General features: G+C 36.4%; 1 protein-coding gene across 1 annotated transcript in view; it reads right to left on the bottom strand.

The window, feature by feature from the left end:
• Window positions 1–22,348, bottom strand: part of PDZD8 (PDZ domain containing 8) — a gene marked incomplete at its 5' end in the record, with an annotated part of 56,543 nt that overhangs the window by 3,129 nt on the left and 31,066 nt on the right. The window contains one exon of the mRNA XM_008943501.1: window positions 1,259–1,421. Coding sequence (XP_008941749.1) covers window positions 1,259–1,421 — 163 coding nt within the window. The remainder of the gene's footprint in view (window positions 1–1,258; window positions 1,422–22,348) is intronic.

Genomic DNA, 22,348 nt, shown 5'->3' on the forward strand with positions numbered 1-22,348 from the left:
ACATGATGGAGATAATCTCCAAATTTGCATTATTAACTGTAAGAGAATTACTTTTACCATTCAGTGGTATCCATGCTTATTTCTAAAATACTATTGATATACAGTAAAACATGTATAAAATACATATTACTTTTAAATCTTTAGAAATCCCTGGTCAGCATACAACTGCCAGTAACTTTAAACTAAGCTACTTATGATTCCTACTCCATGTTTTATTTAGCCCCACAACATCCAGAAGAACAGAAAACATTGCACTATTGCTCAATGCTCAATAAACAGGTTTCCGTCTGCTCCGCCCACCAAGTTCATTAGCCACTGTTCTTGTTAATGGCTTATTTGTCCTTCTGTCCACTACCATATTCTGTAGGGCCCCTCCGATTCTCAAGTTTATAGCAGTAAGATTTCCAGTATTGGTTTCTGATTATGATTTATGACCGTGATCTAGTTTTGTGTTGGTGATGGGGTCCATATAAAACAGAACTATTCAAACCATCTCTGGAGATGGTCTGATTAAAAACTGTACAATATAAAGTAGTATCAATCCACTTCATAATGCCCAGGGATTTCAACAGAATCTTTATTTAGAAAAAAAACACCACCATAGTGCACTACCCCTCAGTCAAACATAACTTTTTGCCTCAACATAGCACTTATAAGCTAGTTATAGTTTGGCCAAAGTCTTCAAATATTAGAACTTCAAAGTAGATTTCTAAATAATATTTAGGGTCCTACATATCAGAGCTGACAAAAATTGACACTAAAAGTACAAAAATATTACTGAATATTGAGCAGACCTTCTTGGGTCATTTTGACATTTCACACAATTACTCGGTTAATCAAAAATATATCTACACTACTTGTTCAATATTCTGTTTAGTACCTTTAGGTTCAAAGCTGAGTATATAGGCCTAGGATGTAAAATGTTATGCTCTTCTTTGTAAACTAGGCACATTTTATAACATTACTGGAAGAAACTACGAGGTTGGACTGCACTATTAGAGCAGTTAAAGTATATTTACACTCAAATGTTTTCTCAACTTTATTTTGGCTTTTACTTAGCAAAGAGTAAATAGACATGCAAAAAAAAATTAAACCAGTGAATAACTTTCAGTGGCCATAAATACTAAAGAGATAGATTTTATTGTGCACGCCAGGAACATCTGTAGTTGTTGAGAAAGGCAGTCTAGCTGAAGTGCACGCAGACACATCCCCCAGTCCGCAAGACAACACTTGTTCTGAGAGCTGACAGGTTACTCACTGCCAATGGCCAGCAGCCTGTCTCCCCTCTGTAGATCAGCAGCTGCAGCAGGTGAGTTTGGAGTCACTGTTTCAATGACGACGTGCCCTGTGTCTTCCTCCTTGGACTGCACAAGGCGGAGCGTGAGCCCAACACTTTGCAGATTCCCTTTCACTAGTTCTGCCTAGAGAGAAAGAAGTTACAAGTTTAAGAGTATGCCAGTTAAGCCGATGGCAAGGATTCATGGTTATCAATGATTGATTACAGTTATACAACTGATATTGCTTAAAAAGTTACACTAGGACATCCATTGACTTCATTAAGCAGATTACCTGCCACTCCAGTTTACACCTTCTAAGATGGAACCAAATGTCACCAGTTCTGAAGAGTCAAATATTTCAACAGCTAGAGAGTAGTGCAAGGAATTCTCAGCAAAATAAATATATCTATAAAAATAATGTATGTGTGTACACAGTTCAGCTTATATACAATTAATAATCACAGTGAACAAACCTAGGCAAACACAAGCCAGTAAGAAAGGCAATGCATGGCTCATCTTTGCAAAAAGCCCAAATCCTATCAAAGCTACAAGTAAACACAACCTCATGATCAATTTTATTGGCAAGAAGCTTTTAGTAAAGGAGCACACAGAGTACCATCAATCTCAGTATCACTTTGAATATACCACATTTGTGTTATAAAACCTGTTACCGCAGGTAGCTCTCCAGTAATCTATAGAAAAAATGTTTGGAGTAGAAAACTATTATGTACTTACACACTGCTAAAGCCCATTTAGAATAAGTCTGAATTAACAATAGCCTAAGAAATTTACTCCGAACCCTTTCCTTACATTTTATCTTCTATTTATCTTGTAATATAAATTTTATTCGATAATCTAAAATATCTTATTCTTTATAAACTACTGAGGTGCAAACTGTGTAATACATCCCATGCTCATGCACCGACCTCTTATAATTTGGAAGACCCTACTGAAAAATATATTGAAGTAGAGGTCAATTGTTTACACACTTCAGTGTCCGAGATCTTTGGCAACTTTCTTCCTTAATAAATTTAGAAAAAAAAAAAAAAAATTTTTCCCCCTAAAGCTCATTCCTCTGGACTGTCTCAGATGACTGCTATCATTTCACCAAAGTATATTCAGCCTGTTTGAAAGAGGAACTCAGTCTGTGCTTCAGCTCCAAGGACAGAAATTTAATTTGCTTTTTTTGACTCCCAAGAACAGAGAGACAGACATTGTTTGTAGAAAACCTCCATAGGAAATTTTCTATTTGGTTTCACTTTACTGAGTGTAGGTAAACAGTCTTCTCCATCCTTTGCATTTACTTTGTTGCTGTTCAATTGTGGATGTTTGAACTGTCTGGAGTAGATCCTTCTCTTTTGAGGACGTGTTCGTTTGCTTAGTTTTGTACAATGGCTTTCCACAGATAAAGTGGATTACTGAACTTCAGTACCCAACACTCTCCTTGGCTGCATGGCTTTTGGTCTTTTTCTATGAACTTACTAGCACCACATCTTGGGTTTTTTGTTAATTGTTGTTCAGTTCTTTATGTAAACAAAAAATGCTACACTACTTAAACAGTACTGAATTTGAAGAAGCAAGGTTGCATTAACTTTTTAAGCTTTGTCACTCATTTTCTGCATTTCTCACTGTCACTTAATATATTCTCTCAAACTGTATTAACATTTATTCTTACATACATTAATAGGTATTAAGAATAACAAGATCAAATATAAGCTTAATTGCAGTTCCAAGATTCAAGGTTCTTCTAAAATGCAAACAAGTAAATGGCTGCCAACAAAAACAACTGTGGTAGGGTTTTAAGGTGAAGGGGTTTTGTTTTAATTAAGGCCATTCACATTTATATAAAAAAAAACTCTGATAAATACTTAAGTTTAAAAGAATTAAATAAACTCTTTCAGTATTAATAAACAAAGAATAAGTATTAGAAATACCTGTGGAAGAAAAACTTTTTTAAAGAACTGTTCTGCTTTAGTCCTTTATTTATATATAATATGGCTTTATATTGATTTTATATAAACATTAGCAATTCACAAATGTTGCATGTGCTGTGTAGAAACAACATGAAAAATTAATACAATTTCAAACAACACTAGTTGAGTATTTTGACTGTCAAAAACACAAACAACGTGAATTTGCTGTGGCAGCATACAAACCTGCAACAAAAACTGCTGCCAAATATCACTCCACTCTGTCGCTCTGCATATTATTATCAAACAATGAGGAGAGCATAATTTTTGAGATTTACCACAGAGTCTAAGTACTCAAATCTCAATTTTCCTGTGATGGTTCCTTTGAAAGGCTTGCTCTAAATTACTACGGTTGGAAAGACTTCCAAATCCTTGTGTTTGAATCAGTAACAAAACTATCATAATGAAGATCAGATAGTAAAATCCCACTTCAGGAATGCTGACAAAGATGATTGTTACAAAGGATTGACAAGTAAACTATAACTTTTTCTTACATCATTTTTGTTAATCTGAAGTATAAAGCTCTTCAGTGAGTGGATTTCAGAAAAGATAAATACTTGGACAGAACAGTGGAGAGAGGAAAAAAAAAAGACAAATCAGGATGATTTTCCTCTTCACACTAAGTTATTCTGGCCATTTAATTAAGTTTTTTTATGGATACATCTATTTTGATGATATATAGGTCCTTCAGAAATCTTACACGAGTTCTGGCTCTTAACGCCCAGAACTGGAGTTAATTAATAAGACAAGAGGTTTTAAAATCATGGCTCATCCAAGACAGAGTCTGTCAGTTCCACATCACTGCACAAGACACGTTGTTGTAAGTCTGTGTGTAACAGCAGACTGTCGTGCAATCAATCTTTGAGCAGGTCAGAGAAGCACCCAGCTAGGGAAGGAAGCTGGCCATCACAACACTTTTACAGGAATTACCTCACACAAATCTGCTTTTCTACAGTCAGGTGTCTTCTCAACCATTCAAAAAGAGGCACGAAAGTGCTAAGATTTCTAAAGACTCATTTTTCAGAAAAAAAATAAAATCTTATCTAAATGAGAATGTCAGGAGGAAAACCAGAGCTGGCACTGCAACATCTAGCGTTTCGAAGAAAGGCAGCAATGATCTCAAATCACTGCTAGTCCTTGCAACCATGGCAAACTGTGTGATGAGAAGATATGGAGAAAGTGCATAATGAGAGAGTAAAAAAGTAAAAAACACCACTTAACCAAAAGCTCTTTCTTACAAATTCATCATTAACCCTCATCCTCCTGAGCTTCTGTTGAATCCCAGGACTTGCGTGGATGACTTCACTGTGAAAATATTCTGGACTGTAAAAGACTAAAACCTCGGAGTTGATTCACAGGATTTACCCTTGCCTCCTCCCCCAGGGCAAGACCACATAAAAGAAATGAGGGACAGATGGGACCAAAGACACTTAAGGTATCTCTGAACATTTGGCTCCCATGCAGGGACACCAAGCGCAGATTACAACATGTATGACTCACTCATGGCAAGGAGACTTCCAGTATTCCATCAGTATCTGATGGAAAGCTGTTGTTGGAAGGAGAACGCCCATGAACATAACAAGCAAAGTTCATCTCAACTTTTTATTAACTTTGGCACAGTTACAAGCCTTCTCACGAAGTAAACTGGTTTTATTTATCAACCCAAACCAGCTGAAGTTTACTTGATTTTTCTTTCTGGCAATTCCATGTTTCAATAAGTAACACCACAACATTTCAGGCCAGCTGCAGTGCAGGTAAACAGTTTCAAGCTCTTGAACACCTTCTACCTCAACAAGTACACTCACAAAACCAAGCACCTTCATACACTCAGCACAGCCACTTGCTGCCTTTTGCCTCTCCCTCAAAATAAAACTTTATAATGAATGTGAAGTGTCAAAGATCTACAGAAACATGAAACATCACAAGGACAAAACAATCAGCTAAATGACACAGAGGTTAGAAGAAAATTGCTGATAGTGAAAGGATATTTATTACCAAGAAAGACTGCTGGAAGAAAGAAAAATTAACAGCTGTGCCTAGGAGAAAGGAAAATTTTAACCAACCAGCTACACCATATTAAAGCAAGTCTATTTTGGTTTGACCTGATTAATAGCTCTGTTTAACTAGTTCCTGCAAACCATAGCAGTTGGTTAACTAAGGGGCAAGGCAAAGTAGGTAATACTACTTGTTTGTGACAGGCCTACATTCAGAGTAATTTATAGCAAAAGAATTAAACTAAAACATGTCAAAAAACTTAGAAAACATACCTTTTCTTAAAAAAAAGGCAAGAAACACCCAGACTATTTATGAAACACTTGTTGAGACTGAGATGCAACCAAACAGGAATGACTGCTTTGGGGGGAGAAAAAAAAAAAAATGGAAAGTGGTAATTTCCTTAATGTTTTACTGGTCAACTAAAAAAACCAAGAAGAGGACAAGATCTCCATTCACTTTAATAGACTGTTTTGATGTGGGGCTATGAATGCCTGCCTTTTACAGATGAAGTGTATAAGATTGATTTCACAGTACAGGCTTCAGTTCATTTATATTCAGCCCCATTTCAGTTCAATATTCTAAGTATACTTTGGAAATAAAATGCAGCACAAGATGTGCCTGATAGCCTTTCCTTACCCTCAGCCTTGTCGTTTTGAAAGCCTAGCAGATGTTGGATGTCAGTGAAAATCAATTTTTCCAACCTTTTTTAACATCCTGATACTGAACTCCACAACCACACAGTGATCATTCATAAGTTTATAGCTTGCTAATACCATTTAAATGGCCAAATAATTACAGAAGAATCAATATAGGATGCAGTTTTAATCTTCAAACGCTTCATTAAATTATCAGGCTGAAAGAATTTGCAAATGCAAAGGGATGATAAACATCCCTCTTACAGGCAACAGACAAATGTGATGCCACCTCATTTACTAGTTGCTTCTGAAACTGTAGCTATGAAATGAGGGTGGTTTTTAATACCAGAGGTAAGACTGTCACCAGTAATACTGTAGTCTCATAACTGCAACATAAGTTAACATTAGATATAGCACTTCCATTCCAGAATTTCTAAGACAAGATATTGTCCATCAATAAATAAGGAGATTACAACATCTAGAAAGGTATGCATGAGCACCTATTACTGTTGTGCAATATGGTTCACTTAAACTTTAAAAGCTACTAGATGCTTACAAAAATATGCTGTGGCTTAATTTTGCGACTGTTTAATTAGAGCATAAGACTTGTGTCTTTAAACCAAATTACTTATTTTCAGGAACTAAAAAGGACAGGTTTTTGAAAGCTTACTCTGTAACCAGCGTTCCATATTTGCTTAACCATGTGTAAGCATTAACAAATTGAAGCTTCATTAGATTTTAGTAAGCATGTGATATTCTTTTGAAGGAATGCTAAGAAAGCTTGATTACCCAAGCACATAAGAAATCTTATTTCATTGACTTTACATCAACTAAAGAATAGGATTTGAACAACTATTTCTTATTCCCTATCAGTGGTATGTAACATGCTGTACGTATTACAAATTGAGACCGTGTCAGTGCTGTAGCTAAATCCATTATTTTTTCCCCAACCCAGAGTTATTACAGTGGATCTTTGGTATTCTTGCAAGGGATGGTCTAATGTGTTTTGGGGAAAAGAACAGATAGGGTCTATGAATACGCCTGTGAAGTATTACGTGTGCTAGACAACCCTGCATGCTGAGAGGAAAGGAAGGAATATTTCACGTAAAAAAAACCCCACAAAATTAAAGTAGAAAACTATGAAGCAGTTCCTTCTATTCTGAAGACTCAGATATTTGTAGTATTAAAAAAAGGTTTGAGGCATATATCTTTAAAATATGGACTTTTACATTATTGCTTTTTTCAACCCTATTATTAAATGCAGTCACTATATATGACCTGCACCTTGAAGTGATCACTTGATTATTTATACAGGCTAGAGGAGACAGTTGAAGAAAACAGGTATCACCAATCACACAGTACACTCCTTGGTAACACCAGACTCAATGGAAAAAAAGGAAGTTTTTTTTTTTAATGTTCTGAGAGGGTTTCCATCAATGCTTTAGAGAAGGAGTAGCTGTTGTTTTCTTTTGTGACAGGCCCAAAGCCCAAAACTACAGGGCTAGAGCAGCACAGGCCTTTTCCAGCCTGCTCTGCAGCCCTCCTGTCCATGTGGCAGGGGAACCCCTGAAGCGTCCCGGGGAAACTGTCCGGAAAACAGTCTTGCACAGAAAGTGTCTGATGTAGACCCTGACCAAGGAATCCATATGATTATCTCCAAGGCATAGAGTAAACTCCCAGCATAAAGAGAAGAGAGTTTTCTGAACATTTCAGAGCTAACTTTGTTCTGGGGATGCTTCAATAGTTCAGAGGTCAATAAAGTATGTGATGATTATCAATTGTAAACTGTACCAATACATATGCACACTCACACAGCTGCACAGAAATCAAGGCTTACAAGGCTGGTTCATCGACTGGTTAAACAGGCTGGGATTCCCAAGTGACTCCCTCGTTAGTATGCATTCAAATACACTGCAAAACCAGACAGACCCAAAAAGAACAAACCCAGGAACTGGCTACCTAAAACTAGACACGTGCCTGCATCTCCTTAACCTTTGTATTTCCTTTAGCAGGTTCAGATCAGTGAAAACAAGCTGACAGATTTTTTTTTTTTTTAAAATAAAGCATTAGTATTAGCATTCGTAGAATAACTAGGCTACACAATGTGACAAATGGCAAACTATTGTATGGTGACAAACTATACAATGTGACAAAGAAAGGAATTAATCTGAAATAAAATTAACTACCTAGAAAATCTACTCTTTTTAATGTTTCTTTTCCTGCCTACTAGAAACAGGCATTAATTACCAACCACTATTAATAAAAAGGTTGATGCAAAAGATTAGATACCGGTTATTTAAAACACCAGCATATATCACACCTAGAACCAATACTGTATTCTGAGAAACCAACATATTGTAAGAAAAACATTTACAAACCTGGAAATTAGTTTAGTGATTTGTGGATTAATTTTCTCAAACTGTTCATAAAAGGCATCTCATAAGATTGATTAAAATAAATATTTTATTACTTCCACAATCAAAGTTAAATCTTAAACTCATCACTGTTCCAAATCTGTATCAAGGCTTCTGACAATAATTAGTACACTCTTGTCTTCCTAGGTGATGCTTCCTCACTACCAAAGAAACACATACACCTTTAAAATCAGACTTTTGAAAATTTTTTTTGTATTTTTCCCCCATTCCTAGGTTTACACTGATTCAGGTAATTGTAACAAATGTGTTGATTTGTTTGTGTGCGTCCCTTTTTTTAAAAATACCTTTCCAAAACATATACACAAATATGAACACATTTGTTCTAAATATACTAGAATGGGGTGTGTTTTTTTTCCAAAATACTGTAATTTATAAATAAATTTACATGTTTAAAAAATAGGAATAAAAGTCTCAAAAAATTTAGAGGAAATATCTGCTGCTTATCATATAAAATCTACCCAACGGCAATTCCAAAGATCCGAATTATTCTTCTTGAATGACTCATTTTACAGTATGCAACTAGGCAACTACCAAAAAATATTCTTCTGCCTATTTTGCTTGGAAGAAATTAGATTAAAACCATTAAAAACATAACATGCAAAACCAAAATAAGTTTAGAAAAGCTAATAACTGCAGAATGAGCTTTCACCGTAAGCAGATATCACCAAAGTAAAACATGTAAAACAGGACTGAGTTACAGTGAACATAAAAATATGTAAGTTTTACCAGAAAATTATGTCCCCACAGATATTATGGAATTTATTTAGGTGCATAACCACATTTTCTTAATCCATCCTACACCACTTAGTTTGATAGTTAAATGGTCCCTCCCCAACGTTCACTGTAATGTTTGCAGTGTGTTTCTGGACCAGGTTGATTCTTCAAGTTTCAGACAATTTTTATTACTTGCTTTTTGCTTTACCTGGTGTTCTGCTTCCCTCCACTGCAGCTCTTCCTCTGCTCTGAAAACCCACGACTCTAGAGAGGTTTTCCCTTATTCACACATCTGTCCTTGGCAGCCATCCACTCGTCTGACCTGTCATCCACCAAAAAAGTCAACCTTTTGGACTGATCACTTTTCACACCAAAAAACTCTGAACAACGTATTCTGTCAGCCTTCATCAGTAAAACAAAGGAAATGGCCAACACTCAAAACCATCTTGAGAATGATTATTCAACAATCTTTCGAGTACAAATATTTGCAATATCAGAAAATACGTTCTTCAGCTTTAGTTTAAACTCAGTGTTGCCAGTTTTTAAATGACTGTATTTTTAGATATAGTTGTATGCTGTATCATGCATCTGACAACGGTGAGTATGTGTAACCAACCAAAACACCAATTATCTGGCAAAGCAGGTACTCATGGCATTGCTGACCATTCACACTGTACAAAGCTTCACAGGACTGGCTACACTGTTGTGCCTTTTCGGGTGTCACTGAACAGATACTCAAGTCATTAGCTCGTGGCCTCTTGTTTGCTAGAAAGGAATTTTATAAAAGTAGGCACTTCTAACACAGTGGATTGATTCAGGCATTCATCCACCATCACGAGTATCTCTGACTTTAATGTGACCACCACAGACTCCTCAGAGGGAGCTCCAACCACTGATGAAAGCAGAGAAATTAGAGTCACTTCAAAAGGCACAGTTTAAGTTCAAACACTAGAAAACAAAGCATTGAGAGAAAAGTTAAGAAAGAAACACTGGAGTCCTAGTAGCACTGGACTTTTTAAAGACCTCTAAGTTGTGGAAAAACTCAGCTCCATGAAAAGATATTTAAATGTGGTTGTGTTCTCCCAGTCAGCAGACGACGTACATGACCTACATGACCCACTTTCCCGTTTCTTCTCCTCTTTGCTGAGAGCAATAAAAACCAAAACCAACCAACCCCCAACCCAAACACACACATGAAACACTTTCGCCTTCAAAAGACTTTTTATATTTAGTGGCATCTGGAAATGCCCATCAAGTTATCAGTCTTATGCTCTCTTGTAGCTAAAACATAGAAATATACAGTGACTTTAAAGCTGTTAGCCAGTATTCTGATGCCACAGGAGTCAGCCCAAGATGAATTCACTCACTCTGAGTTTGATGTTGAGACAGCACTAAATCTCAGCACAGATAAGTTGGGACTGCTGATTTTTTTCAGGTATATCAATTCTATAGTACTGTGCTGCTGTGGGTATCTACCTTCAGTTGCTTTGAGAGGGGCTAAGTTTCTTACTGGTTTTAATCTCTTCTTGTCCAATTCAAGTATCTTTAAGCAAAACACAGACTTTTCTCCAAGCTATACTGGAAGTAGTTTCTAAAGGGACAGAATTTCCCATTGATGGGTATATCATATTTCAGTCACCCCAATTCATAAAACAAAATGTGGAACACTTTCTATTTGAATAATCAAATAGCATTATTAATTAAAATGTCTCTACAGCAAATTGTCTCAAAGAGAAATCAGGCTTATAAGCAATGGATTCACTACCTCTGCTTTCTTAGTAAGGTCTGGAATAGTCACCAGCTTTGTTTTTTTATGGAGTATTAGGAACAACAGATTTTTAATTACAATAAAACAAAAATAAAAAAGGAAGTGGGATACTGGACCTCTTGCTGTTAATTTTTCCAGCTATGTGAATTGTGGTCTATGCATGGGTAGACAACTATCTTAAATGAGGGTTGCAGTTTTCATGTGGTTTTTTGTTTTTCACTTTTAGGAAGAAGCATGTTTATGAATAAATTTGATTTTTTGTTACTAGTCCTCTTATATAGTAAGCCAATGTTCATTTCTGCTCTACACTATATCTTACAAACCCCCAAAAATATACATTATAAAATATGATGGTAATTTCATTCTGAAGTGAGCATATTGAACTAAGATCATATTTAAAGTAGTAATTTATTAAGGCCGCAATACTGCAAATGTTACACACACATCTAACTTCACCAGTGTGCATTATTTGTCTAAAATAAATGTGACAATTCATGGTAGTAAAGTTAATATCTGCATGTCTGCCTGATGAACAGTAAAAATCTAGTTCTATTTCCTAGGAAATTAGTTTCCTCAGTCATGACACATTGCAAGTACTCTAAGCTACTACTAAAAAAAGGTACCTTTCAATTGTAGGGTGAAACAGGATATTTGACATGCAACATGTAAACTGCTTATCAATTATCATGAAATGCTGAGGCATTCTTACTAAACAGCAATTACAGGAGGTGAATGGAAAAGTTAAAGACAAACAAGGCAGCAGAAAACCTGCATTTAACTTCAAAAGTGTCAGAGGCAGGTAAAATGCAGACTTTCAGTTTTATGTGGAGCTCTTCTTTGGAAAGCAATTTAGTACAAACACCAACGTAGCTCTACGTGCTCTTATTCACTGACATCCTTTTAGTCTTTATTAAACCCAACTGTGATGATTTCCTTTGGCCCTGAAAAAAAAGGGAAAAAATTGATTTCCCCTCCCCCCCCCAATCTTATATGACCGTTTATGTCTTTGATGGATAAAAAGGCTTCCTCCAATATTGCTTAAGCATGACTCAGTCATAAATATTTCATAAAAATCTCAGGTAGTCTAATAGCAAATACTGAAATAACGTTACTGCAATTGGGTATTAAAAAGAACAGAGAAAGTTCATTAATAATGCCATGTGTGACAAAACCAATACAAAGTTTATCTAGTTAATGGTTTTCTTTGTCTAAATCTGTTATGAATCCCTGCAATCCAAATCACAGATATAGGGGATTAATGAGAACCTAAGAGTTTATGTCCTGGGAATATGTGCACACAAGAGACAGGTCAACCCAGGGTTTTGTTACTCTCCAAGACGGAAGCAATAAAAAACAAAAACAAAAAAAAAAAAAAAACCACCTCACACTAAAACCAAAAACAAAGCCCCTAAAAACATTCAAGTGTATACATTAAAAGCAAACCCTTTAAAATTAGGAATTATATTTATCTTAGAGGTACCTAATTAATAGTGATTCAACAGTTACAATTAATCTTCACATAATAAATTCAAAATATTAGGTAAAAGTGTTTTTATAATGGAAATAATATTTATTCTGAAGAGTTTTCTTCTCCACACAGAGACACTGCTTGGTAATTTTCACTATCACACCTAGAAGTCTTAACCACCTCATTACTGACACAGTTATTTCCATCAGAACTAAAAATATGAAAAGTAATTATCCACTGCTGTCAGAGTAACATGTATCACCTCACACATACCTAGAAACATAAAATTTGAAATATCATAAAACAAATGACCAGTTTGTTATTCCTGCACTGCATAAACACTATCTTATTGACAACTGTTATGTTTCCCATCAATATTAACAGCCAGATGGCTGTTAAAGAAAAGCACAAGCCTGAATAATATCTCGCATGACCCAGTCATTTTTCAAAATCCTACATTCCCACAGAACTACATAAACCCAAAGGAACTAAAGCAGACGTAGTAAAATTTGTCATTATAACAGCTCTTCAGAGACTAAAAGGAAGATCTGTCTGTATAAAAATTAAGGTCCTGTTACATTCCAGCCCCCAACCCTACCCTTTGCCTGGTAAAGCCAGAAAATTAGTTTTCTTCTGGAATTCTACATTGCCAAGACCAACAAAGATTTGTGTCTAGCTTACTCTGAATAATTACTGCAAGGTGGTCACGGTTTGGTATACAATCATCTTCCTCTATGCACAAAGGCAGCCAAACCACACTGCTTTCAATTAAGTTTTGGACAAAACACTGCAATATAAACACACAACTGTATAACCAAGATTTCCACGATCGTACATCTATTTCTGGTTATTTTGATGAACACATCACATCAAATCAATTTGTTTATGGTTATAGGGCACAAGTAGCTGCCAGGCAGTGAAACAGCAGCCCAGTGTCATGTCTAATTAGTAGCACCAAGACAACAGCACACCTAGAAGCCAGATTTTCATACCATTACCGTTCGCCACTTATAAAAATTGCCACAACTATTAAACTGAAAAAGATCTTTACAACAGCTAAGTCAAATACTGACAATTCACTTTGCAAAATAAATCAATAGCTACATTTGCTTTGCACTTGAAAAATACACAACATTTTTTTGTCAAACACACATAAAGGTCACTTCCCCATACATCTGAAGAATGATTTCAAAACTGAATATTAGCTGTAAATTGGAACCTACATGGCATCTAACTTTACAAACTAAGTTCTATAAATACTTCATGGAACTTTAAATGTTTTGATACTTGGGTTGTGCATTATCAGAAGACTTAGTCAAAATTCTGGCAGAAATCTCTCCAATAACTTACCTCTCCCTGTTATTTCTAGAGGTAGAACACACAAGTTCTCCAGCAACCAGCTTCAGACCCCAAACAACTAACATTTAAGCACACAAAAGTGCTAAAAGAAAAATACTTTCATAAACAGCTTAGTGGGAGTTAAAAAAATATTACATAAGTACAACACTTATCCATAATGGAAGTAAGAAAAAAAACCCACCACACAAAAACAGTTGAATGAACTTTATTTTTAAAAGTATTTTCTGTTTCAGAGAAGTAATATAGACCAATTCCACATCTCCCTATCACAAGCTAAGTGAAAGAATTAACATGAAATTATGTCAACCTTAAAAACTTTTTACCTCAGCACTGACTAAAGCTTCATATACTTTGGTTTTATGCTCTGTTATTTTTAAATTAGCAACAGCTCTTATTGATAGCTGGTGAAATGTATAAGCAAAATACCCAGCAGATTTCATACTGCAGCATCTTTCTATTTCCCTTTCTTTCCTTCTCTGCCAACCAAGGGCTTGTTTGGAACTGCAACCAATTGCCTTCCCCAAAGAATTTACCACTTATTTAAAAATGAACAAAGAATTAGACAATACCATTGAAAACCTGACAAGTTTTTAAAAATAAACCATATTGAACAAAGGGAGAGGGAGAAGACTGTCAAATGCGTATGCGTAAAAGAAGCTGTTAGTAAGTAGGTCTTGTTTCCTGTAAAGTGCTAAATACCTTTCTACATATTACAGGGATACAATCTGCATCAGTTCTGAAGTCATGAGTTATTTCTTTCATTGGTTTCTTGATCCAAGTATGAATAATTCAGGTTACTTAATTTGAATGAGCTTTATCAAACAAAAAAATTTGAAAAAAATAACATCCAAGAAGTTGATGAAAGCATTCTGTGCAATATAATTTGAATATGTAATATCAAGCAATGGTACTGTATTTTCTTGACCATCACTGTAAGCCTGCTGGTGAAGCAGAACAAAAGTCACTTCATAAACGGCACATTCAATACTAACTATTCAAAGCCTCAGTTCTTTTGTAAATTGATTTTTTAAAAATATTTGATTTTAAAAACCATAGGCTTAAAAGATTAGAGCTCTAAGGAAAAAAAAAAACCACAAATATGCAATGTGATGAATGATGAAAAACTTTACAGTTAAAAATGTAGAAGGACCTGAGAAATCATATTCAGTCATACTTCAGGGGGGACAAAAAAGGACTAAAACACTGAGTATGTGGCAGTGGAGAGGGAAAAGAATGGAGAGAGAAAAAAATGAGATCTGGTTTGGAGGACTGCAGTCTGTAAATCCATGGGTGTGGTACCATGACAAAGCACTCTTAATTTTTCCCATTCCCATGACCTCAGATTATTACAATTTTGTTAATGTACTACAAAGAAATCCATAGCTTTAACTCACTTTTTCAGCTATTTGTGCACAATGTCACACTTGAATACTGACTGCCACGCACATATTACAATATACTCTACTGGAAAACAGTGTAAAGAATCACCTTTTTTGGGAGACAACTCCCCCCCACCATTTGGGGAGCTAAAATAACGCAAAACTATCTTTACAGTGCTTCATTTTTAACTTAGGGGTCTGTTAGCCTGCAATGCCAGAAGAAACTATAATGAATAAACATGTGTGTTCATCATGTACAGTTTGCCCTTCTTGGTGAACTCTCAAGGTTCACAAAAATAGCCTTTGACTCACAAACTTTAATACCATTTGAAGAGGAGCATTGCAAGATAATTAAACCCGAGGTAATTCTACACTGCTAAGTCACGCAAATACCAAAAATAGACTCATTTACATGCTTTCAGCACAAGTACTTTTTTTTTTGCCATTTTCATACAAGCACGCACATCTGAGTTGAATTTGGAACAGTATTTTGTATACAAAGAAGGTGAAGGTTAAAAACAGTATGCAAGGATCATGACTCGTGTATGATGATGAACTCAAGTAATATATAGCTTCTAATTACTGAAAGAGCTACAACTATTGCATAGAGAGAGAATGTGCTTGACTCCACAGAAAATACATGGGTTTTTTTGTAAGGGTCCATGTCTGTGGCAGCTGACAGTGCCATGGTTCTAAACACAGCCCTGAGGGGATCAAGAAGCAAGATCTACCCCTGCTCAAAGGTGATAGGAGAGCACCCCACACAAGCACCCTTGGTCTGTGGCAGCAGGACACTCTTGATCCCACACATTTTACAAATTACTGTGCTTTCCTCAGATAGTGTTACACAGGTATAAAGATACTCACAGGGATATGCAAAGAGAGATACCTAACTGCATAGGATAATGAGACACTTCGAAATGGATGTCAAACTTCTGCCTCTGGAATTAAGTCACACTCGCCGAGTTGACATAACTGCATGAACACAGCACGACCAAATATGATTTTCTGAAATTGTTAAATACAAAAAAACTGCAATACTACTAATAACCAATTAAAAAAATAACAATCCTTACATTAGCTAAGACCCCTATCTAACAGTTATACCAAGTATTCAAGATAAATGGCAACAATCCTCAGAGAAGGGAACTAAAGGATATGTTAGGGGAAGAGGTGAAGTGATAGATAGTAAAAAAACATCCCTGCATGTACAGTCCAGTCATTCAAGTTCTGCACATCAGCCATACTCTCTCTTTTACAAGTGGCATTGTTTTCTTGTGGGTTTTTTGACCAACTGAAGTTACTAGCTGCCTGCTCATTCAGCACTCTTAACTGCTCTTTAATAAAATATGCAAAAATGTATGATACCTATAGATAAATAAAAGAATGACTGTCACACTTCAAATCCATTATCTACTTGCAAAAATCTCCTTTTCATAAGTAGTGACTGGCTAACCATTGCTCTCCTGTTTTGGGCTTATGCTGTTGTCTCAACAGTAATTCCACCTTTAAAAATAATGAATCAATTTATTCTATTGGCAATGGAATTTATACCCCTGCACTTTCCTTTTAGCTATACATAATGCTTGAAGCTTACCTAGTAATGTGTAGGACCGCTTGACACCAGCCACCACGAGCACAGAGCAAGGAAGAAAAAAAATCAAGCTTGACAAATTCCTTTCAGAAGTTGGTGAAGTTATTCTCCAATAAAGTGCCAAGTTTCAACGTCAAAGATTTATCTTCTGATTTGATAGAGACAGAAGGAGGAATCAGCCGGACCTCTCCTGCTCTACAACTGCTTTGCTGACAAGGAGGTCCAGGATATAATCAGCCAAAACCTGTACAGGGTCTTTCCCTGAACTGTTCTTCCTGCAGCTGCAGCAACATTCCTCGCTTCTCTTCTACTGCAGCTTTAAAAAAGTTATGCCAGCAATTGAAGAGTTGTATAGTGGGTTGGGGGTTTAGCAATATCAAAAAAAGATCTTGCTCCACTGTATTTTTTTGAATGTGCAGAAAATATTGTGTCCTGTCCAGGACACATTTCCAATGCTTTTATAGATTTCTACTTCCAGCTGTCAAAGCAAATCCAGAAGTGAAACTAATCTCTGTAAACTGTATGATCTTAGCTACATGTAGATTCTTTACTCCTGCTGTAAATCTCATTTACTTTCATTCCAATTATTAGACATGAGAGAATATTGCTCTAATCACCTTTTACAAAATTACTTCCTCCTAGTAGCTATTTTAAAGCTCATGAATTAATTACAATTCCTGGTCACCTCAACCATATGTAACCAAGACTGTGGTTCCTAATGCACTTCTGTGTATCAGTTGGCAAGAACCTGAATGCCTTTTCTCACAACAGCAGCCAAAAGTTCATTCCTAGTTATGAAAACCATATTTTTAGAATATATGGTATTTCAGACTCTCTTCCAATGGCTAGCTTCAAGAAATGTAGTGGAAATGGAAATGTTTGTCAAACACAGCAAGAAAAAAAAAAAGTTTTTTTAAAAAACATTCTTTGCTCAAATACTGTTTGCAAGGAATAAAAACCCAACATAGATGTTCCCACGGTTTAGCTAAACATCCACTGCAGCCAGACTGCAGTTTAATAAATAAGGTCAAAAAAAATTACTATTCATTATTTTCTCTCTCCAGCAGGTCTGTAAACTCGCACATGGCCTCGATACAATTTCATTACAGATTTTTTGGGCTAAAACTGCCTCCTGCCTGGACTGCCTGCAAAACAAAAATTTTAATCCATCTGAAGCCATCCTTATAAAAGCAGTCGTCTGGAGACTAAATCGCTGGTTTTATGAGTTACTTGTCTTTAGCTAGCCAAAATGACCCTTCTCTGAACAGGGTCCTGGGCAGTCTAAACCAGCTCAGCCCTGACCTGGGACCAGATTACTTCCAGAGATCCCTTCCACTCTCAATTACTCTGACACTCTAGTTTAATAACCAGAAACCTTGCCCATATATTGTTTAAATCTTGTTTGGAATTAAACACACACACATTAATATATATGTATATGTGTTTGTATACATATAAAGAAATATGTGAAATCAAGCCAATTTTTCTTCTGAGGCCAGCTGTTTAAAGGTTCTGCCAGCAACTCTCAGGGAACTTGTACTCTAATGTACAGATAACAGACATTAATCAGCTATTTTAAAGATCCCACACTAGCCAACTATTCCCAGCTACTCTACTCTCATGACTTTGTTAGTAGTATTCTTGTTAAACACCCTCTGCTCTGTTTATGCAGCTGAATTGATGCTGTTATTCATCATTGCACCTGGTCTCCTGCACCAAGCTAATAGTCATTATTTGCTCCCTCTTACTACTGTGCCTGCTTTCTCTTTTAATAATTAACAGATATTACATCTCTAAGTGCTGCTTAGAGAACTGGCTTGGTTAAGTAATACACTTCCTAGCACCTAGGGTATTTTTCTTACTGGAAGCTTTCAAAGAAATTTCAACTGACTGAAATCTCTCCTGAGCACCTTATTTTTCCTTGCTGAAATGGAGGCTCCACTAGCAAGGCTCTGACTGGGACCTTCCCAAACTCCCATGCTGAACAGAGTGCAGTATTTCACTCCTAGCACCTCTTTCTCACCTAAGTGGAAACCCTTCTTGAGGCCAAAACTGTGTGCCTGCAATTCAGGCACATTCCTATTGGCCCTGAAACAACAAAACCAACCCTAACAATCAAACATCCCTGCCTACCTCTCCCTTACTTCCCTGGACTTTAACAGAACAGCACAACTCAGGAGCACCCTCAAAATGCTCATCTTATCAATCAATACTCAGCACTGGACTTCACTCCTGCAAAGTAAAGTAACAATTCAAAGATGTACCAAATAACAACTGCAGCAAGTTTTGGGTATCACAAGACATCAAGAGACCTAGACTAAATAATATATTCACCTGAAACTCACTGCCACTTGTTTCTTTTCTATTTTGAACTATTATATGGGACTGAAGTCCCACATATCATCTCTGTCCTGTCTTTCCCACAGTCCCCCACTGCCTAATACTTAACTTTTGGGCAGCTAGAGCTCTCCCAGTTTTTTTTTTTCTGATATGTGAACCGTTTTCTTTCCACAACCTCTAGCCCTTTACAAAATGACTTCTGCAGCAGCCTCAATGCACTAAATCTATCGACAAGCAACTTGCTTCCCTGCCACCCCACAGGAGGTAAAGCTTGGCCCCGGCTTTGAAAGCCCCTCAGTTACTTCTTCACTGTGCCCCCCGTGAACAGAAAAAAAAGTTTAATGACTTTTTACATATGTTTACAAGGGGGATTTTTATCTCACTTGAGAGACAAGAGGTATGAGCAGCAAACCAGCCAGCACCAAAGAGGGGATTTACTCAGAGGGTATACCTACCTTTGCTTTTAGTTCAGATCAGGTTTGTGCTCTTGATCTCCCATTGTCTCTACCTCCTGTGCTCTGATCTGCATTAATTACCAAGTGCTTCTGGAACACACAAAATGCATTCCCTCCAGAGGAATTCAACAACATGCTCTTAACACTATCCCATGGTTAGTTCAGGACAGAGCTGAAGCAGACCCCAGTAACACCTCCATGATATGTACAGTGTGTCAGTCAGGCCCTCAGCCTCCAGGCTGTACCACAACTAATGTAGGGGCAGCCTAAGGATCCTGCTCTCAACATTTGTGACAGGCACATTCATTTTCCAAATTGTCTTTCATTTATTTACATATGTATGTCCATAGAGAGGACTACTTTATCTAGTCTTTACATAGGTCTCAGATCCAAAAATTATGAATAAAAGCATGTTATATGTGAGTTTGTACAACAACTATCAACATCTGTCATACGGAGGTTTTCACATTCCCTACAGACTATACAGCTCAAAGATTTTGACTCCACATCTCACAGAAACTCCAAGTGACTGAAAAGCAACTTGTGTAACTTAAGCAAGTTACTTGATACAGACTCAACTAGTTCACTGAAATCATATAGACTGTGAGGATTTTCATCTCCACTTATTATAAATGTGCACCTGATTTGATACCAGTGAAAATCAGTGGTACGGAAGAGGGAGAAACAGCAGAGAAGATGGACCACACATTTGTGTTAGAAGTTATGAACACTGTAGTCCTATGCTCACTCCACATGTAGTTCACATTGTTATGTAAAGTGATTGTATCTTTAGCTTACAAGCTGCTGTACAGCCTAGTCTCACTACATACTCACAGATGTGTGATGATTTAAGTATCGAGGAACCTAGAAAAAAAATCTGCAATTGCTCTGGTAAGCATCATCTTTATTTCTTGACTCTTGTGTATCATCGGAGCTGTAAAGTCTGGTGAACTTCAGATAACTCAAGCCAAATTTCTCAGGGGTCACTTAATATATTTACAAGTATTTACATTTTTTAAATGCATGCTCAATTTGTTAGCCATCAGACTTCCATTTAAATTTAACTGAAGAACAACTGATCTTTTTCATTTTGATATATACACACAAACAGATCTATATATAAAGTGCATGTATTTTTATATAGACACAACTTGATACATATATAAAATGTATATATGTATTTATAAATTTGTTTACATACAAAAATAGCCACAAAGTTTTTCACAAGTTTGTTTGTTTTTTTCATCTCTAAATTTAAACAACAATTAACCCCCCAAAATTTCTGCATATCAGGTTTTTAAGGGTCTTTTTTTTTTCTTCCATCAGCTAGAGGAAATGTATAGCTTCAATTAACATCAAATGGACTGAAGGTGCACAGACATGATACTTGTTCCAAACTAAGCGCCTAAAAATGGAAACAGTTGACAGAAGTATAGATCTGAACGTACTGACTTTTGGTTGAAATATTTGTGAAGACATTCATTCAGTTCAAAGATTCTGTTTATCTTACTGAAACTTTAATGGAGGCAGCCTTTTAACAGAGTGCATGAAAGGAAATGCTCCATTTTCTGATGGTGACTCCCTCCCGATGCGCAGGCGTCCCTGGCAGAGCATCTCTCTGCTGTATCTACCCTTAATGTGCCCACACGACCTCTCAGTCATTCCGCTTGTGACGGGAACCGGCCATCCCATCTTACATCCCCAAGGCTTTCCCAGGGCCACTGCTACGATGCCCACCCACACCACTTTCTCATTTCTATCTGCCATCCTTACAGAGCATCTGGAGACCGTGCATTGCCTTTGTAGAAGCACTTTGTAATGTATTTCTTTAATGACCCAAAGTATTTTTAAAATGCTTGGTCATCCTGGAGAAAAAGGAAGATGAATCACTTACCCTGTACCAATAACTATCGTAACGCACATTTCTGCCCCCAAAGCAAGGTTTTGCTCCTGCTGTTCTACGGACATAGAATAGCCAAAGCAACTACTGAAAATGACAGTTTGTGAATATTCAAAACACCTTTCCCACTCACTGTTGCTCAGATGTTGAGCTCCACCCTGCTAGACCTGTAAGAGATGTGTAACTACAAAAAAAAAAATCTAATTTCTGCTTCAGCTTATGACTAAAGAGGAAGAAAAGAGGAATAAAAAGAATAGTCCTTTTGAGATCATGTTCAGGTACAGAATCAAAGCATTCTAGGAAGGTAAGACATGAAGACATGACTTTTTAACAACACTGCATTACCTTTAGTGTGAACGACTGAATCTGAACTACTTAACTCATTTGACTTTGTAAGAATAAGAATACATAGGATGATACTCATAAAAAGGATTTCCTCTCACAAATAAATAAAGGTTTTCTTTTTAGTCACTCAGTTTTTATTCCTATACTTTGACACATGGACCACAAAATTTAAGACCACTAGATATCGACTATTTGTGGTGTATGAAAATTAACTCCCTCCCCATTGAAGGGCATCAAATACCTACATTAAAGAACCGTGAATTCATTAGTTAAATTATCCATATTAATTATATAAGATATTAAGGGTCTTAAGAAAGACTTAATTTCAAATTTCTTCCCAATTACGTTTTTTTTGTTTAAGATATTATAATTTTTATGTACAGCAGCTAAATCAGCAATGAGAATCAGATTTAAGTGCCTGATGTTTCCTTGACTAATGAAAGCGTTTACATACAAGCCATTTTGTGAAAAGGAAAACTAAGTAATCCAGTGCTATTTGCCCCTTATGCCATTATGTTTCACTTTGGCTCTTTCATTTTGCCAAAACGCATTGTTGAAGAGTTGATATCATTCCTAGTCTAGCTATGCTTTTTTCAGACTATTAAATGAAAAGCAGAAACTTTCCAGGAGGCCAATCTGCAACAAGTTTAGTTTACTTCAAGAAGCAGTCTGCCTTAGCTATTCAGCATTTTCAGTCATTCAGCAGGCGCTCAA

The sequence above is a fragment of the Merops nubicus genome, unplaced genomic scaffold (assembly GCF_000691845.1).
Source record: "Merops nubicus isolate BGI_N331 unplaced genomic scaffold, ASM69184v1 scaffold20947, whole genome shotgun sequence".
Classification (NCBI taxonomy): Eukaryota; Metazoa; Chordata; class Aves; order Coraciiformes; family Meropidae; genus Merops; species Merops nubicus.